Source organism: Nothobranchius furzeri, chromosome 2 (assembly GCF_043380555.1).
Source record: "Nothobranchius furzeri strain GRZ-AD chromosome 2, NfurGRZ-RIMD1, whole genome shotgun sequence".
Taxonomy (NCBI): Eukaryota; Metazoa; Chordata; class Actinopteri; order Cyprinodontiformes; family Nothobranchiidae; genus Nothobranchius; species Nothobranchius furzeri.
This window is the reverse complement of record NC_091742.1, coordinates 16,822,458-16,835,702: the sequence shown is the minus strand read 5'-3', so window position 1 is coordinate 16,835,702 and position 13,245 is coordinate 16,822,458. Positions and strand designations below refer to the sequence as shown.

General features: G+C 48.0%; 1 protein-coding gene across 6 annotated transcripts in view; it reads right to left on the bottom strand.

Annotated features, from left to right (window-relative positions):
- Positions 1 to 1,622: 1,622 nt before the first annotated feature.
- myo6a (myosin VIa) overlaps positions 1,623 to 13,245 on the bottom strand; it is a 62,037-nt gene continuing 50,414 nt past the window's right edge. For 2 of the 6 annotated variants that reach the window (XM_070544546.1, XM_070544547.1), the window contains 5 exons: positions 7,199 to 7,302; positions 4,428 to 4,559; positions 3,868 to 3,894; positions 2,433 to 2,651; positions 1,623 to 1,910 (listed from right to left, as the gene is read on the bottom strand). In XM_070544546.1, coding sequence (XP_070400647.1) covers positions 1,708 to 1,910; positions 2,433 to 2,651; positions 3,868 to 3,894; positions 4,428 to 4,559; positions 7,199 to 7,302 — 685 coding nt within the window. In that variant the 3' untranslated portion in view covers positions 1,623 to 1,707. Of the gene's footprint in view, positions 1,911 to 2,432; positions 2,652 to 3,867; positions 3,895 to 4,427; positions 4,560 to 7,198; positions 7,303 to 8,849; positions 8,889 to 11,197; positions 11,234 to 13,245 lie in introns of all 6 variants that reach the window. The other 4 variants (XM_070544542.1, XM_070544544.1, XM_070544545.1 and 1 more) reach the window with 4 other exon arrangements.

Genomic DNA, 13,245 nt, shown 5'->3' with positions numbered 1-13,245 from the left:
CCTGCTGGTTCAACTAAAGTGTTCAGATTGGGAACATTTAGTTGTGATGAACATGTGACCAGATAAGAACACAGTTAGCTAATCTGGATTAAACAGGAACTCACCGGGGGTATTCCAGAAGTGGAGCTTTTCCCAAAACCAGGCCCGGTGTAACCATCCCTAAATCCCTTCCCGGTCACCATGGTAACATGCTGGGAGGGGCTTCAGGCTAGCCACGCTGGTGTTACTGAACTAATGCAGGATTTTGGGATTCGCTCACTCAGTGGAACACCCCCAGAACCGGTCCGGTTTGTGTTCCTGCTGATCAAAGCTGTACTTGCTGTTTATGCAGCTGCTGGAAAAGTTATTAAAATCCATGAATAAACTAATGCTTCAGCTTTCCCCTTGTGGTGCGGAATGACGAGCCAAGAGGTGAGTGGAATGATTTTATTCTCCTGTTAGAAGTTAGAAACTTGACAGAGAACTGATTGTAAAGTGGTGACAAGCAGACGTATCGGTTCTGATCGGGTTCTTTTTCAAACACCAACAGCTTGACTCAACCCAGAATTTCCTTTTGGAAGTTTGCAGCGGAGCAGATTTGGTTTTTCACAGGAGCTAAGGGATTAGAGAAGGGGGAGCTGTTACTGGCGTTCCTCTCAGCTGATCTGGGTTTCGTGTGGTTACTGAACACGTCTGACCCGACAGGAAGTAGAGAACCAGTGGAACATCTGCCTGAAGAACCTGCTTGTTTGTGAAGCAGAACAAAACCGTTCCCTGATCAGAGAAAGGAATAACTTTCTTTGTCCAAGACAGCAGTTTGACAGATTTGGCTCCAAGTTCTTTCTAACACCAGATCCTCGACCTGAACCAGAACCAGAACCGGGTTGAGCACCAGTTGATGCGGTTAGTCTGAATCAACGAGCTGCTGAGTTTCTGCTGCAGACATCTCAAAGGTGGATTGTCCATCACAGCCGCCAGGACGCCCGTTTCCCGCTCAGCTCATGTTTATTGCTTCTCTCTACGCCCTCGGAGCCGAGCTACTCAAGCAGAAAGTGTTCTTTCAAAAATAAACTTCTCCATTCTAGAGGGAATGTTACCGTCAGGTCCAGGAGCCGACTCAGCGTTCCGGAAATATTCAAAGAAAGAGTTCCAGGTCAGAGCTGCAGAGACGCTCGGGATCTTCAGGAGAAAGATGGAAGCTCCGCTGGGATTCCCAGCATCACCAAGGAACTACAAATCCCAGCTTCAGGGTTTATAAAGATGGCGGCGCAGCAGTTGCATAATTCAATCACATCTTCTGCTTTTTATTTCACACAAACAAACTAACGACTAAGTAATCCAGTTAGAACCCAGACAACAGGGATCAGGAATCATTAGATCAGTGAGGTCCAGTTACCTTCCAAAGGAAAATCACTAAGAATCAGGAATCATTAGTCAGGAGAGGACTGATCGGACCTGAGTGGCTCCGCCCCCTTTAGGTAATCATAGACATGGCAGTGAATCAGGTGAGGGTTAGGAAGCAGGTAAACCCTGTTAGAGTCGTTTTAAGGCCTCAGACGTTACAGAACTCCTGGGAGAACCGGGTCGCTTCGTTCTAAATGATTTGGTTTCTCTGCATAGGGTTCCGTTACACCCCCCCACCCACCCACCCAGACAGGAAACAGGACAGCTGAGAAGAACTGCCGTTCAGAGGCCATCTGGGCCAGGTCCCTGTGTCTGCGGCGCCCCTCACTTCAGCATGCTGCTCTGCAGCATGGCCGTGGCGTACGTGGGCCGAGCCTGCCGGGTCTCAATGGCGCTGCGGAGGTACTGGATCCCGCCGCAGCGCTCCCAGATCTCCTCAAACTGCCGAGGGAGGATTTCAGCTCCCCTCTTCCGTGAGAGACCGGTCTCCTCCAGACTCAGCTCACACATCTCCATGTCGTCCTTCCCTGCACGAACAAACACGGGTTTGAGCCGGTTCTGGTTTCTGGATCATGTTTACTGAAGACACCCCGTGCTAAATCTGGAAACACGGGCCAATCCCAACACTCGCACTGCGGTCTTCAGCTAAGTGCACTTGGAGGAAGTGCGCTGTAAGGCTTCGAGTGCGTGGCTCACAAGTGTGCAGGTGCAACACGTGTCAGGATGTCGGTCACTGTGACACTTTATTCAATAACCTTTATTAACAACTTTCAAACTAACTTGCATTCATTGCTGCTTCGTCTAAAACCTCCCGCGCATCAACTAGTTGTTCTAAAACAAACTCATTAGATAAAAGATATTTTCAGAAAAGGAACGTTAGCCTTTTCTCCCACAGCAATGGCTTGTGGGTAATACACTTCCCCTACGTCCGCATCAGTGTGGAATCATGGGAAGTGTGGATCGAGGGTGCAAAAGGAGCAAGTATTGGGATTGGGCCCATGGCGTCCAGACATGGTGGGAAAGCTCTAGCTACTGATGCTGCTACAGACCTGCCACCAGCAGGATGGGCTGTTTATCTGGATGCAGCTCCATCTGTCTGGCAATCCAGGGCCCATCGAAGTGCGCGTACCACCATCCCTTCTTCTTGTTCTGTGGGTCCTTGTACTGGTCGCCTGGCCGTATGAATGGAATCCGGAAATAGCGCTGCTGCCGGTTCATCGCCACCTCGTACTGCCGGGCCGGTATGGGAGGAGCCGGGTTCTGCTGGGCTGTTGATGGACAGAAGAGGACTCAGACATCTTTGGAGTGATGACTGCAGTCGGAACGTGTTTACAGGCAGATTATGGGAATCTGTGATTCTCCGGGTTTGTGTGGTTTTAACCTGACATGTTTGTAGGTCTTTGTGGATTATTAGTTACTCTGGATGATCTCTAATCTGCTGTTAACTAGGTTAAAATCTTCACGTCAACAATGAGTTCAAAGTTTTATTCTAACAGCTGCCGTTTCCCATCACTGCAGGTAAACATGAACCTCCGCTGCTGCACTGGGATCACATCAACAGCTATTTCTGCCATGCCATTAGAGCAGGATGAAGGTCAGCTGAGGTCACAGCGGGGCTGGTGGAGGAGGACTAAGCAGCACGATTTCATCTCTACAAACTAAAATCACTCAGATCTTCTACCAAAGCGGTTTTGTTTAAACCAGGAAAGCGCACGCACACGCGCACACACACACACACACACACACACACACACACACACACACACACACACACACACACACACACACACACACACACACACACACACACACACACACACACACACACACACACACACACACACACACACACACACACACACACACACACACACACACACACACACACACACACACACACACACACACACACACACACACACACACACACACACACACACACACACACACACACACACACACACACACACACACACACACACACACACACACACACACACACACACACACACACACACACACACACACACACACACACACACACACACACACACACACACACACACACACACACACACACACACACACACACACACACACACACACACACACACACACACACACACACACACACACACACACACACACACACACACACACACACACACACACACACACACACACACACACACACACACACACACACACACACACACACACACACACACACACACACACACACACACACACACACACACACACACACACACACAGACTCTATGGTTCCAGCCCACTGGACTTATGGTGAAACTTCCTAACTCTGTCACATAGAGATGAAAGCAGCCGTAACCATGGAAACCCATCCACTGCAGCCTCCCAGCAGCTTGAAGCAGAACCCAGTAGCTGTCCCATTAACTCTGGTGGGAGCAGGTTAATGGGGGGGCGGGGCTATGTGTTACTCATGTGAGGCTCTACAGAACTTACATGATGTTCTGACAGGAGATGGATGATCTGAAAACAAACATGGCAGGTTACACAGAGAGGAGACAACTCAGACAGAATGAAACTATTGGATCAGAACCACAGGGCCCAACATCAGCGCTTGGTCCAGAGTTCTGAAGATATCAGCTCATTATTTTTGATCATATGGAGAGTAGAAATCGTCAGTTAATCTGCCCACAACTGTTGATGTCTGCTGCGGTTCTGGTCAAGCCTCTGGGCCCAGATCTACAAGTGCTGAATGAGTTCACACACACACTACCAGTAAACCCGAACAGAGCAGTACCATCAGCAGACAGACGGCGCTAAGCAGAGCCCTCTGTTGTCATGGCAATGCCGTGAGGTGAGACGGAGACCCGTAACTCGTCGTGATTGAAACTGACGAGATGGCAGAGCTAATCGGGTCAGAGTTCTGGTCGGTTCTGGATGATTTCACTTAGCACGTCTGATTCAACCTGCAGGTTCTGATGCTGAACACACACACACACACACACACACACACAGTAACAGTTTCAGGCTCCAACAGAACCAGAACCAGGCAGTACCGTAGTCTGTGACGGATCTGGGGGCTCGCTGCTCCGTCTCCGTGTTCCTCTTCTTGTTCCGGGACTTCCAGGCATGGTAGACTTTGAGGCGGCGATGGAACTCCTCTCTGCAAGCAGCCAGGAGCTCGATGTCTGTGGAACCACCAGAACACGGGTTAGAACCTGATCTTCAGAGACCGGGTCAGAGTGAACTCACACTGAGCTCTGATGCTTGAAGAGTGGAGGAGAACCAGGTCAGGAGGAGGAGTTTGGATTCCTCAGCAGAACTGTTCTCATTCCCAATCCAGCCCACACGCTCTTGTATCTCGTTTAACTGGTTCTGAATCAGATCTCCAGACCATCTGAAGGTCTACAACAAGAACTTAGATTCAACTCTGCTGGTGGCTGAACTGGACCAGAACCAGGTGAATGTTCTGGGGCTTTGAGGGATGGCTGAGCTGTTCCAGATCTGAGGGCTGGAACAGGCCCAGAACAGATCAGCTGATCCTCAGGCTTAAGTGGCCAGGCAGACCTGGCAGCAGCACGCAGAAAGGGGCGGGGTCAGAAAGGGGCGGGTCAGCTGTCAGACCCATAACTGTTGGTGGTGAAACTAAGTTATGTTCAAGTTAAACAGGATGCTAAAGGACACAGCCTGTGTTTAAACGCTGAAATGGAAGGTTCCCGTCAGCGAACGCCACCCCGACAAAACACGCCTCTTATGGTTATGGTAGTCCAGCGGCCTTTGGCCTTGTTTTGCCTCTGCTGGCGCCGGTTGGTGTCCTGGTGGTGTCAGCAGTAAATGCTTTCAGATGTTTGCATCTAGTCATTCCTAAGCAGCATTTAGCTCATACCGCTCACACGGACTCATACTGGCTAAACAGACTGTTCACCAGTAAGGGTTGGAGAAATCACACCAGCACGTGTAGCGACCGGGAGGTGAACCTGCGCCAAACTACACGCCAGTCTGACACAACAGCCGGTTCCCAAGGTGCATGCGGTCGTCAGGTCGTAGCTTTTACTTTAAATGTGTTTCAACACAGATTTTTCTATTCTGACCCGACGTTGAGGCTCAGGTCCTGGCTAATCGATCATTAAGGGTATGGAGACGCTGTAGTGGCCGAACACCATTTTACATAGATTAGCCCCGAGTGCATTTCTACTGAGGAGGATGCTTACCCAACTAAAAACACCTTTTATCAGCTTTTTCACAAATCAAGGTAAGGCATGATTATTTAAATATAATTAAATAAATATTAAATATAAAATCCTATCAGGTAGGCTAGAAAAGTCACTGGTAATCCCACTTGATCGTTTCAATCGTACGCTGGTTGTAACTGTAGACTGCACAGATAGTTGCTCATCTGCATTGGCTTTGGAGAGTGAGGAGACCCATCCAACATGGCGGCGATGCTGTTGAACTCTCCAGCACCCAAAGGGGCGTCTACGTATTCGCGCAGCTCCCTCTCAGACGGACGAGTGTTGTGTTCGACCTGTTTTTGTTTCTTAGCTCACCTCACACCTCCCAGTTTCTCCTTTAAAACTCCTTCTAAACAACGAGCGTCCTCCACGCCGTGTTTTTGTTGTAGGATGAAAACTTTACATCAGTGTTCACAGCGGGAACGTTCAGCAGACATGTTTGCTGCTGCGGGCCTGCTCAGTGTGAGAGAAGGGAGGGAGAGGCGACACGGCGCTCCAAGTCTACAGACTATACAGCAACAGCCAGCCGGTCTGATCCGCTCTGAAACACGCTGATCAGAATTTACACATTACATTTTTTTAAACAGAGATCGGGCACATGCAGCCATCATGCGTCACTCAATGCAGCGTCTGTGCGGAAACTCGCTGAGGAACATTTATTCGCTGCACTTAAATCACGCAGATGTGTGAACAATTCATTATTTTACAGAACAAATAAACCGAAACGGTTCGAGTTATCCCTGTGAACCGTTAGAGAGGTGTAGTTGATGAAATACTAAAACGGCTTGCCGTGCAGCTTGTTGTAGACAGATACGGGGGAACGTAGAACAACGCAATATGAACCATCATTCGCTGGATTGTTCCAATATTACTGTTAATCTGTTCAGTCACTAACCTAATCTGACTCAGGTGGAGCTAATCCGTCTGCGTGATGATGTCAGAGATAAGTTGGGAGCGTCACAACTGTTTTTCTACCAGCTCTCTCTCTTTGAGAGTCTAAAACATTCCCTCACAGGAGACGTGAAGCGCTTCCAGGTGGAAACGGAGCGGTCCCGCGGACGATGCTGGTTCTGCTGCAGGCGTTCGTTCACGTTGATCTGCTAACGAGTTTTTATTGGTGGTGCTGGAGGCGTGTTTACGGTGGCTTAACTGCAGCGTTTCACACCTTCAACAGTCAAACCAGTTAGCCCTTGCAACCCTACGCCATGTGACACTTGATATTTATGTTTTATACGTATCGCTATAATTGTATAACGAGCTTTTTACCTTTTTAATTGTATGTAATGGTTACATTACACATGTAAGTGAGTTACTATCTGCTAGCCAGCGGAGCTGCAACTACCTAGCCACTAACCAACCGTAGACAACCGTTTGCACCGTACTCTGACATTTCCACGTTTCAGAGAAGGCTGTGTGAACAAACCCTGGCCAAGTGCAACCGGGCCGACTATCCAGACTGGACCAGGCCAATCAAGATGTGAATAAGACACTAGGTTTTTCTACCAGCACCAATCAGAACATGACCTTTGACCCTTCTGTAGCACTTAGGGCCAGCAGCAGCAACAGCTGAGTTTGAGCTGATGAAAGGGACTCACCACACGACGTGTTGATGGCGTCGCGCAGTTCGGCATACTTCCACTTGCTCAGCTCGTACTTCTTGGAACTAGCGGCTGCTTTTGAGGCCTGGACCTGTGGACCTCTAACAGAACACAAAACAAGAACATCAGGGACCACATCTTTGATCAGAGACCCCTGGGATTGCAGCAGCAGCAGCAGATCTGAGGATCACGATCAGAAAGGTTAGGTTCTAGGTGGACTTCACAGAGTCTGTTCGGGTTTTACTGATACCCTTTTCCACCAGATCTTCTCTGGTTTAGGTTCTGATTACGGTTCCCTCAGTGAAGTCCACCAGGTCAGATTCATCAAAGGTCAAGTGTGTAATCAGCCAGAAGGTCTCGGCAAGGAGTCTATATAAAGACAGGAGCTGGAACAGGTCTATAGGAGCATGTCTGCGGGTCCACTAGAGCAGGTCTGTGGGAACTGGTCTACTGGAGCAGGCCCTGGGAGAGGGGGGTCTGCGTATGCAGGAAAGGGTCTACTGGAGCAGGCTCTGGGAGAGGGGGTCTGCGTCTGCAGGAAAGGGTCTACTGGAGCAGGCTCTGGGAGAGGGGGTCTGCATCTGCAGGAAAGGGTCTACTGGAGCACGCTCTGGGAGAGGGGGTCTGAGTCTGCAGGAAAGGGTCTACTGGAGCAGGCTCTGGGAGAGGGGGTCTGCGTCTGCAGGAAAGGGTCTACTGGAGCAGGCTCTGGGAGAGGGGGTCTGCGTCTGCAGGAAAGGGTCTACTGGAGCAGGCTCTGGGAGAGGGGGTCTGCGTCTGCAGGAAAGGGTCTACTGGAGTAGGTCTGTGGGAGTTTTGGGTACACATCCAAGCAGCAGGTATTGGAGTTTTTTTGGCCCAGATCTTTCCCTCCAGCGGTGTCTGAAGTAGTTTTTAATCACGGGGTTTGGACCGAGTCTGTTCCCTGATCTGGTGACAGGATTTCGACCTGGGTCTGGTTCTGTCTGGAGAACATTTGTAGATTTATTCTGTTTCAGTTGTTCTCCCAGTACTCTAGATTATCTGTCAGATCCTAGACGATAGAAGTTTGCCTGACTGAATCTCACCGACTGGTTCACGAGGAGGTTCTGATGTACACTACTGCCACTTACACACTAGCATCGGCTCCGCTCTGCCTCAGCCGCGTTCGTCCCACACAGCCTTAGGAATGCAGCTGTGACTGAGCAGATGGGAGATCTGTGGCCTGTGATGTCAAGAGCGCATGGGCAGGGCAAAAGAGTGCAGAGAAGTCCACGGTTTCTCCATTAGAAACGCGTCCTGAGCCGCAGCCGTGCTTTGCAGACTGACTCTGCATCCCGCCTTGCTGGATGGCTACCTACATGAGAACAACATGGTCCAGGTGGAGTGGAGACAATGCTAGTGTGCAAGGGGCATATACAGATCCTTTAGACGGAACGCCGTTAGAAGCTCAGAATCCAGGACAGCCGGGTAACCGATTCATTTGGAAAACCTCCACAGGATCAGAGAGGAACGTTACGGAATTCTGACAATCAAGACACATCAAAATCCTGGAATCAAACATCAATCATCATCAATCATCAGATTGATTTCTCCATTTGATTCTTAAATCCTCTCATTTAAATCAGAAAATGAAGAGATAGTTGGGATTAGAGCCGTTTTCACCCACCGGGACAGAAGATCCGTCATTTCTTTGGCCATTTCCTCCCTAAAACACCAGATAGTTCCAGATTCAATGTTTACAGCACAAACAAACCAGCAGCTTCTACTAGGAGGGGCAAACATCAACGAGTATTCTGACGATTTAACGAGGTACAACATTAATATTCATTAATTCTTTAGCAGGAATACCAGGATTCCAGAAATGTCCTAAAAAGTGGATTCATGCTGTAGATGAAAGGTCTCTATGTTGGTCAGTATATATGTGAAAATGGACCCTTTAGGACGTTACAGAGGTGTGGTGAAGCTGTCATCAGCTGACGGAGGAGCTAAATGGGCGGATGTTAAAGTGCTTCAGGGGCGGCGAGGAACGAGAACGTTGTGATCAGGCTGGAGATGACGCCGCTGCTGCAGCTGTCCCATTGTTGACGTGATAGAAGGACTTCCCGTGTAAGGAAGGTCCGCTCACCTGTTCATCCTCCAGTCATCAGGCCTGGGGCACACCAGAGGCAGACGCGCCGCACCGTCATTTTAAATAGAAGCCATTATAGTTGATGGGAGTGGGCACTCGGGGAACGCCGCGCTGAGGAGCTGAAGATGGGCGCCAATTCTATCTCAAGTCCTCCGGCGCTGCGGCTGCTTACAACATAGTGGAGTACTTTACCGACATCACGACGCGGAACGGCTTTACGGCGCAAACACAGCCGCAGTTTGGATTACTTTTAAGTACCATAGGGAGCCCAAGCCACTTCCGCACCACAGGTCCCCGGAAGAACGAAAAAATGAACGCAAGTCAACGGGGTTAACCCGCTTTGCCTCGCGCCCTGGATCCTGCATGTGTTGTACTGCAGTTTAAATGAAAAGTGATGATAGGCGTTTCATCCACGCCAGTCACATACTCAAGATTTATCAGCTTGTAAAAGCTCGAAATTAGCAGAGGTGTGGACTCGAGTCACATGACTTGGACTGGAGTCAGACTCGAGTCATTTTAATGACTTATGACTTGACTTGAAAGAATCTATAAAGACTAACGATTTGACTCGGACTTGAACGCCAACAACTTGCAGCTTGAATCGACTTGCATCTGTTGACTTGATGATAACATGAGCATATTTGATATTTTAGCACCAAAGTGGCCCGACATGGACATAAATCATCATGAATGGTTCTTGGTTCTGGGTGTGATGATGTTCTGCAGCAGCACTTTGTTTAGAATCTAGTTCACTTTCTGTTTCCCCTGTTAGAAAATAAGCGCGTTCTTGGTACCAAAAAGCTGGTTTAAAATCCGCGGACATCATGTGTGAAATCCATGGAACACAACAAGCGGATTAGAAAATTGTGTTTTTAGCCCCGTTGACTTGCATTCATTTTGCCGTTCTTCCGGGGAACCGTAGTGCAGAAGTAGACTCAGGCTAGGATCTTGTACTCAAATCAATAACGTACGTACCCACTTTTAATTCATTTGAGTCTCACTAAACACGACAGCGAGTTTGATCACGTATAAACACTAGAGCCACTTCCTGCTTCTTGTTCTCGAGTCCCGCGTGACGTTTCTTGGGGAAACACTGGATTCTCCGCCTCATTACGTTGAATTAAAAAAATAGCTCTGAGGGCAGATTTACCTTAAAATGTGACAAAGTTAGATTATCGAATTACAAAGCCTCTGATTAATTAGATCAATAGTTTTATCAAGCCCCACCCCAGTATTCATCTTTCGGGTGGAAAGTGGAATACACAATAATATTACTAAGGTAACCCTGTTTAAAAATAGTAACTAACTAAATACAGTTACTTATAATTACTCTTCTAAGTACTTTATGGCGATACAAGTTACTCCCCTACACTGCTCGTGGCGTCCTCCTGTTCTGTGGTTCTGCAGCAGAACCCCAGGGTTGGAAACGTGACCATGTTTAAGAAGAACGAGGAGAGAACGTGTTTGATGTCCGGAGATCAACATGGCTCTGAGGAATTAGAGAGGTCACCCACAAAGCAGAACGTTCCTGCTACTGTTGACCAGCTCCAACCAATCCGGATTCATGTGAGAACACGCCGACGGTAAAGGACAATTCATGAAGATTACACCGAATCCAGATCTAATCTGATTTCTGCTGAGAGATTAAAGTAGAAACAAACAAAAGGCCTCGTTACGGATTAGAACAGATAACCGCAGAGACACAGAGCTGGATCAAAACTGGAGGAAGGATCTGGTCAGGGTTGTACCCGAGTGTGTGTGTGTGTGTGTGTGCGTGTACGGCCAAATGCCTCTGACAGCTTCAGACTGGATCAGCTGCTCTCCACATCCACAGCAGATCCACTCTGGAAGCAGCAGGGTTCTGCAGATGTGTGAGAGGAACCTACATGGTGAGGTTCTTCAGCGTTGTGGCTGCAGCATCGCTGTGAAGAGAGTGACAGTTAGACGCTGGCGGGGACACGGACCAATCAGAGATGATTTACAGTGGTGTGAAACTCTTTATTCTTTTGCATGTTTGTCACACAAAATGTTTCCGATCATCAAACACATTTAACCGTTAGTCAAAGATAACACAAGTAAACACAAAATGCAGTTTTGAAATGATGGTTTTTATTATTTAGGGAGAGAACAAAATCCAAACCTACATTGCCCTGTGTGAAAAAGTAATTGCCCCCCCTTGTTAAAAAATAACCCAACTGTGGTTTTTCACACCCAAGTTCAATTTCTGTAGCCACCCCCAAGCCTGATTACTGCCACACCTGTTTCAATCAAGAAATCTCTTAAATATGAGCTACTTGACACAGAGAAGTAGACCAAAAGCACCTCAAAAGCTAGGCATCATGCCAAGGTCCAAAGAAATTCAAGAACAAATGAGAACAAAAGTAATTGAGATCTATCAGTCTGGTAAAGGCTTTGGGACTCCAGCGAACCACAGTGGGAGCCATTATCCACAAATGGCAACAACATGGAACAGTGGTGAACCTTCCCAGGAGTGGGCGGCCGACCAAATTTACCCCAAGAGCGCAGAGACAACTCATCCGAGAGGTCACAAAAGACCCCAGGACAACTTCTAAAGAACTGCTGGCCTCACTTGCCTCAATTAAGGTCAGTGTTCACGACTCCACCATAAGAACGAGACTGGGCAAAAATGGCCTGCATGGCAGATTTCCAAGACGCAAACCACTGTTAAGCAAAAAGAACATTAGGGCTCGTCTCAATTTTGCTTAGAAACATCTCAATGATTTCCAAGACTTTTGGGAAAATACCTTGTGGACTGATGAGACAAAAGTTGAACTGTTTGGAAGGCAAACGTCCCGTTACATCTGGCGTAGAAGCAACACAGCATTTCAGACAAAGAACATCATACCAACAGTAAAATATGGTGGTGGTAGTGTGATGGTCTGGGGTTGTTTTGCTGCTTCAGGAACTGGAGGGCTTGCTGTAATAAATGGAACCATGAAGTCTACTGTCTACTAATACATCCTGAAGGAGAATGTCCGGCCATCTGTTGGTCAACTAAAGCTGAAGCCATCTTGGGTGCTGCAGCAGGACAATGACCCAAAACACACCAGCAAATCCACCTCTGAATGGCTGAAGAACAACAAAATGAAGACTTTGGAGTGGCCAAGTCAAAGTCCTGACCTGAATCCTATTGAGATGCTATGGCATGACCTTAAAAAGGTGGTTCATGCTAGAAAACCCTCAAATAAAGATGAATTACAACAATTCTGCAAAGATGAGTGGGCCAAAATTCCTCCACAGCGCTGTAAAAGACTCGTAGCAAGTTATCGCAAACGCTTGATTACAGTTATTGCTGCTAAGGGAGGCCCAACCAATTAGGTTCAGGGGGCAATTACTTTTTCACACAGGGTAATGTAGGTTTGGATTTTGTTCTCTCCCTAAATAATAAAAACCATCATTTCAAAACTGCATTTTGTGTTTACTTGTGTTATGTATTTGATGATCAGAAACATTTTGTGTGACAAACATGCAAAAGAAATCAGGAAGGGGGCAATTAGTTTTTCACACCACTGTACATCTCACACATCCACAAACCAGCCGTCCTCAGCAGAACCATCTTTATCAAGCTGCTGATCAGCAGAACTCCAGCGGCTGTCAGACGGCTAATCCATCCGTTCTCACCTACAGGTGATTCCCGAACAGAGAAACGGTTTACTTCCTTTTAGACTGATGAGCTAACAGCTAGTCACTTGAAACCAGAGACCTGTCTCAGAGCAAGGACTTGTTTAGATGGGATCTCACCCATGACCTCCAGGAGTTATTCCCGAGACTTTTCCACCCACGTCAGGTTGGCTCCAGTGGGAATACTAACCACCTCCTGCTGAAGTCAACGCCTGGACCAAGAGTCGCTTCCGTGTAAGCAACCGTGGCGACTCGCACGAGGACTTAGGAACTAGGAGCTGATTTACGACAG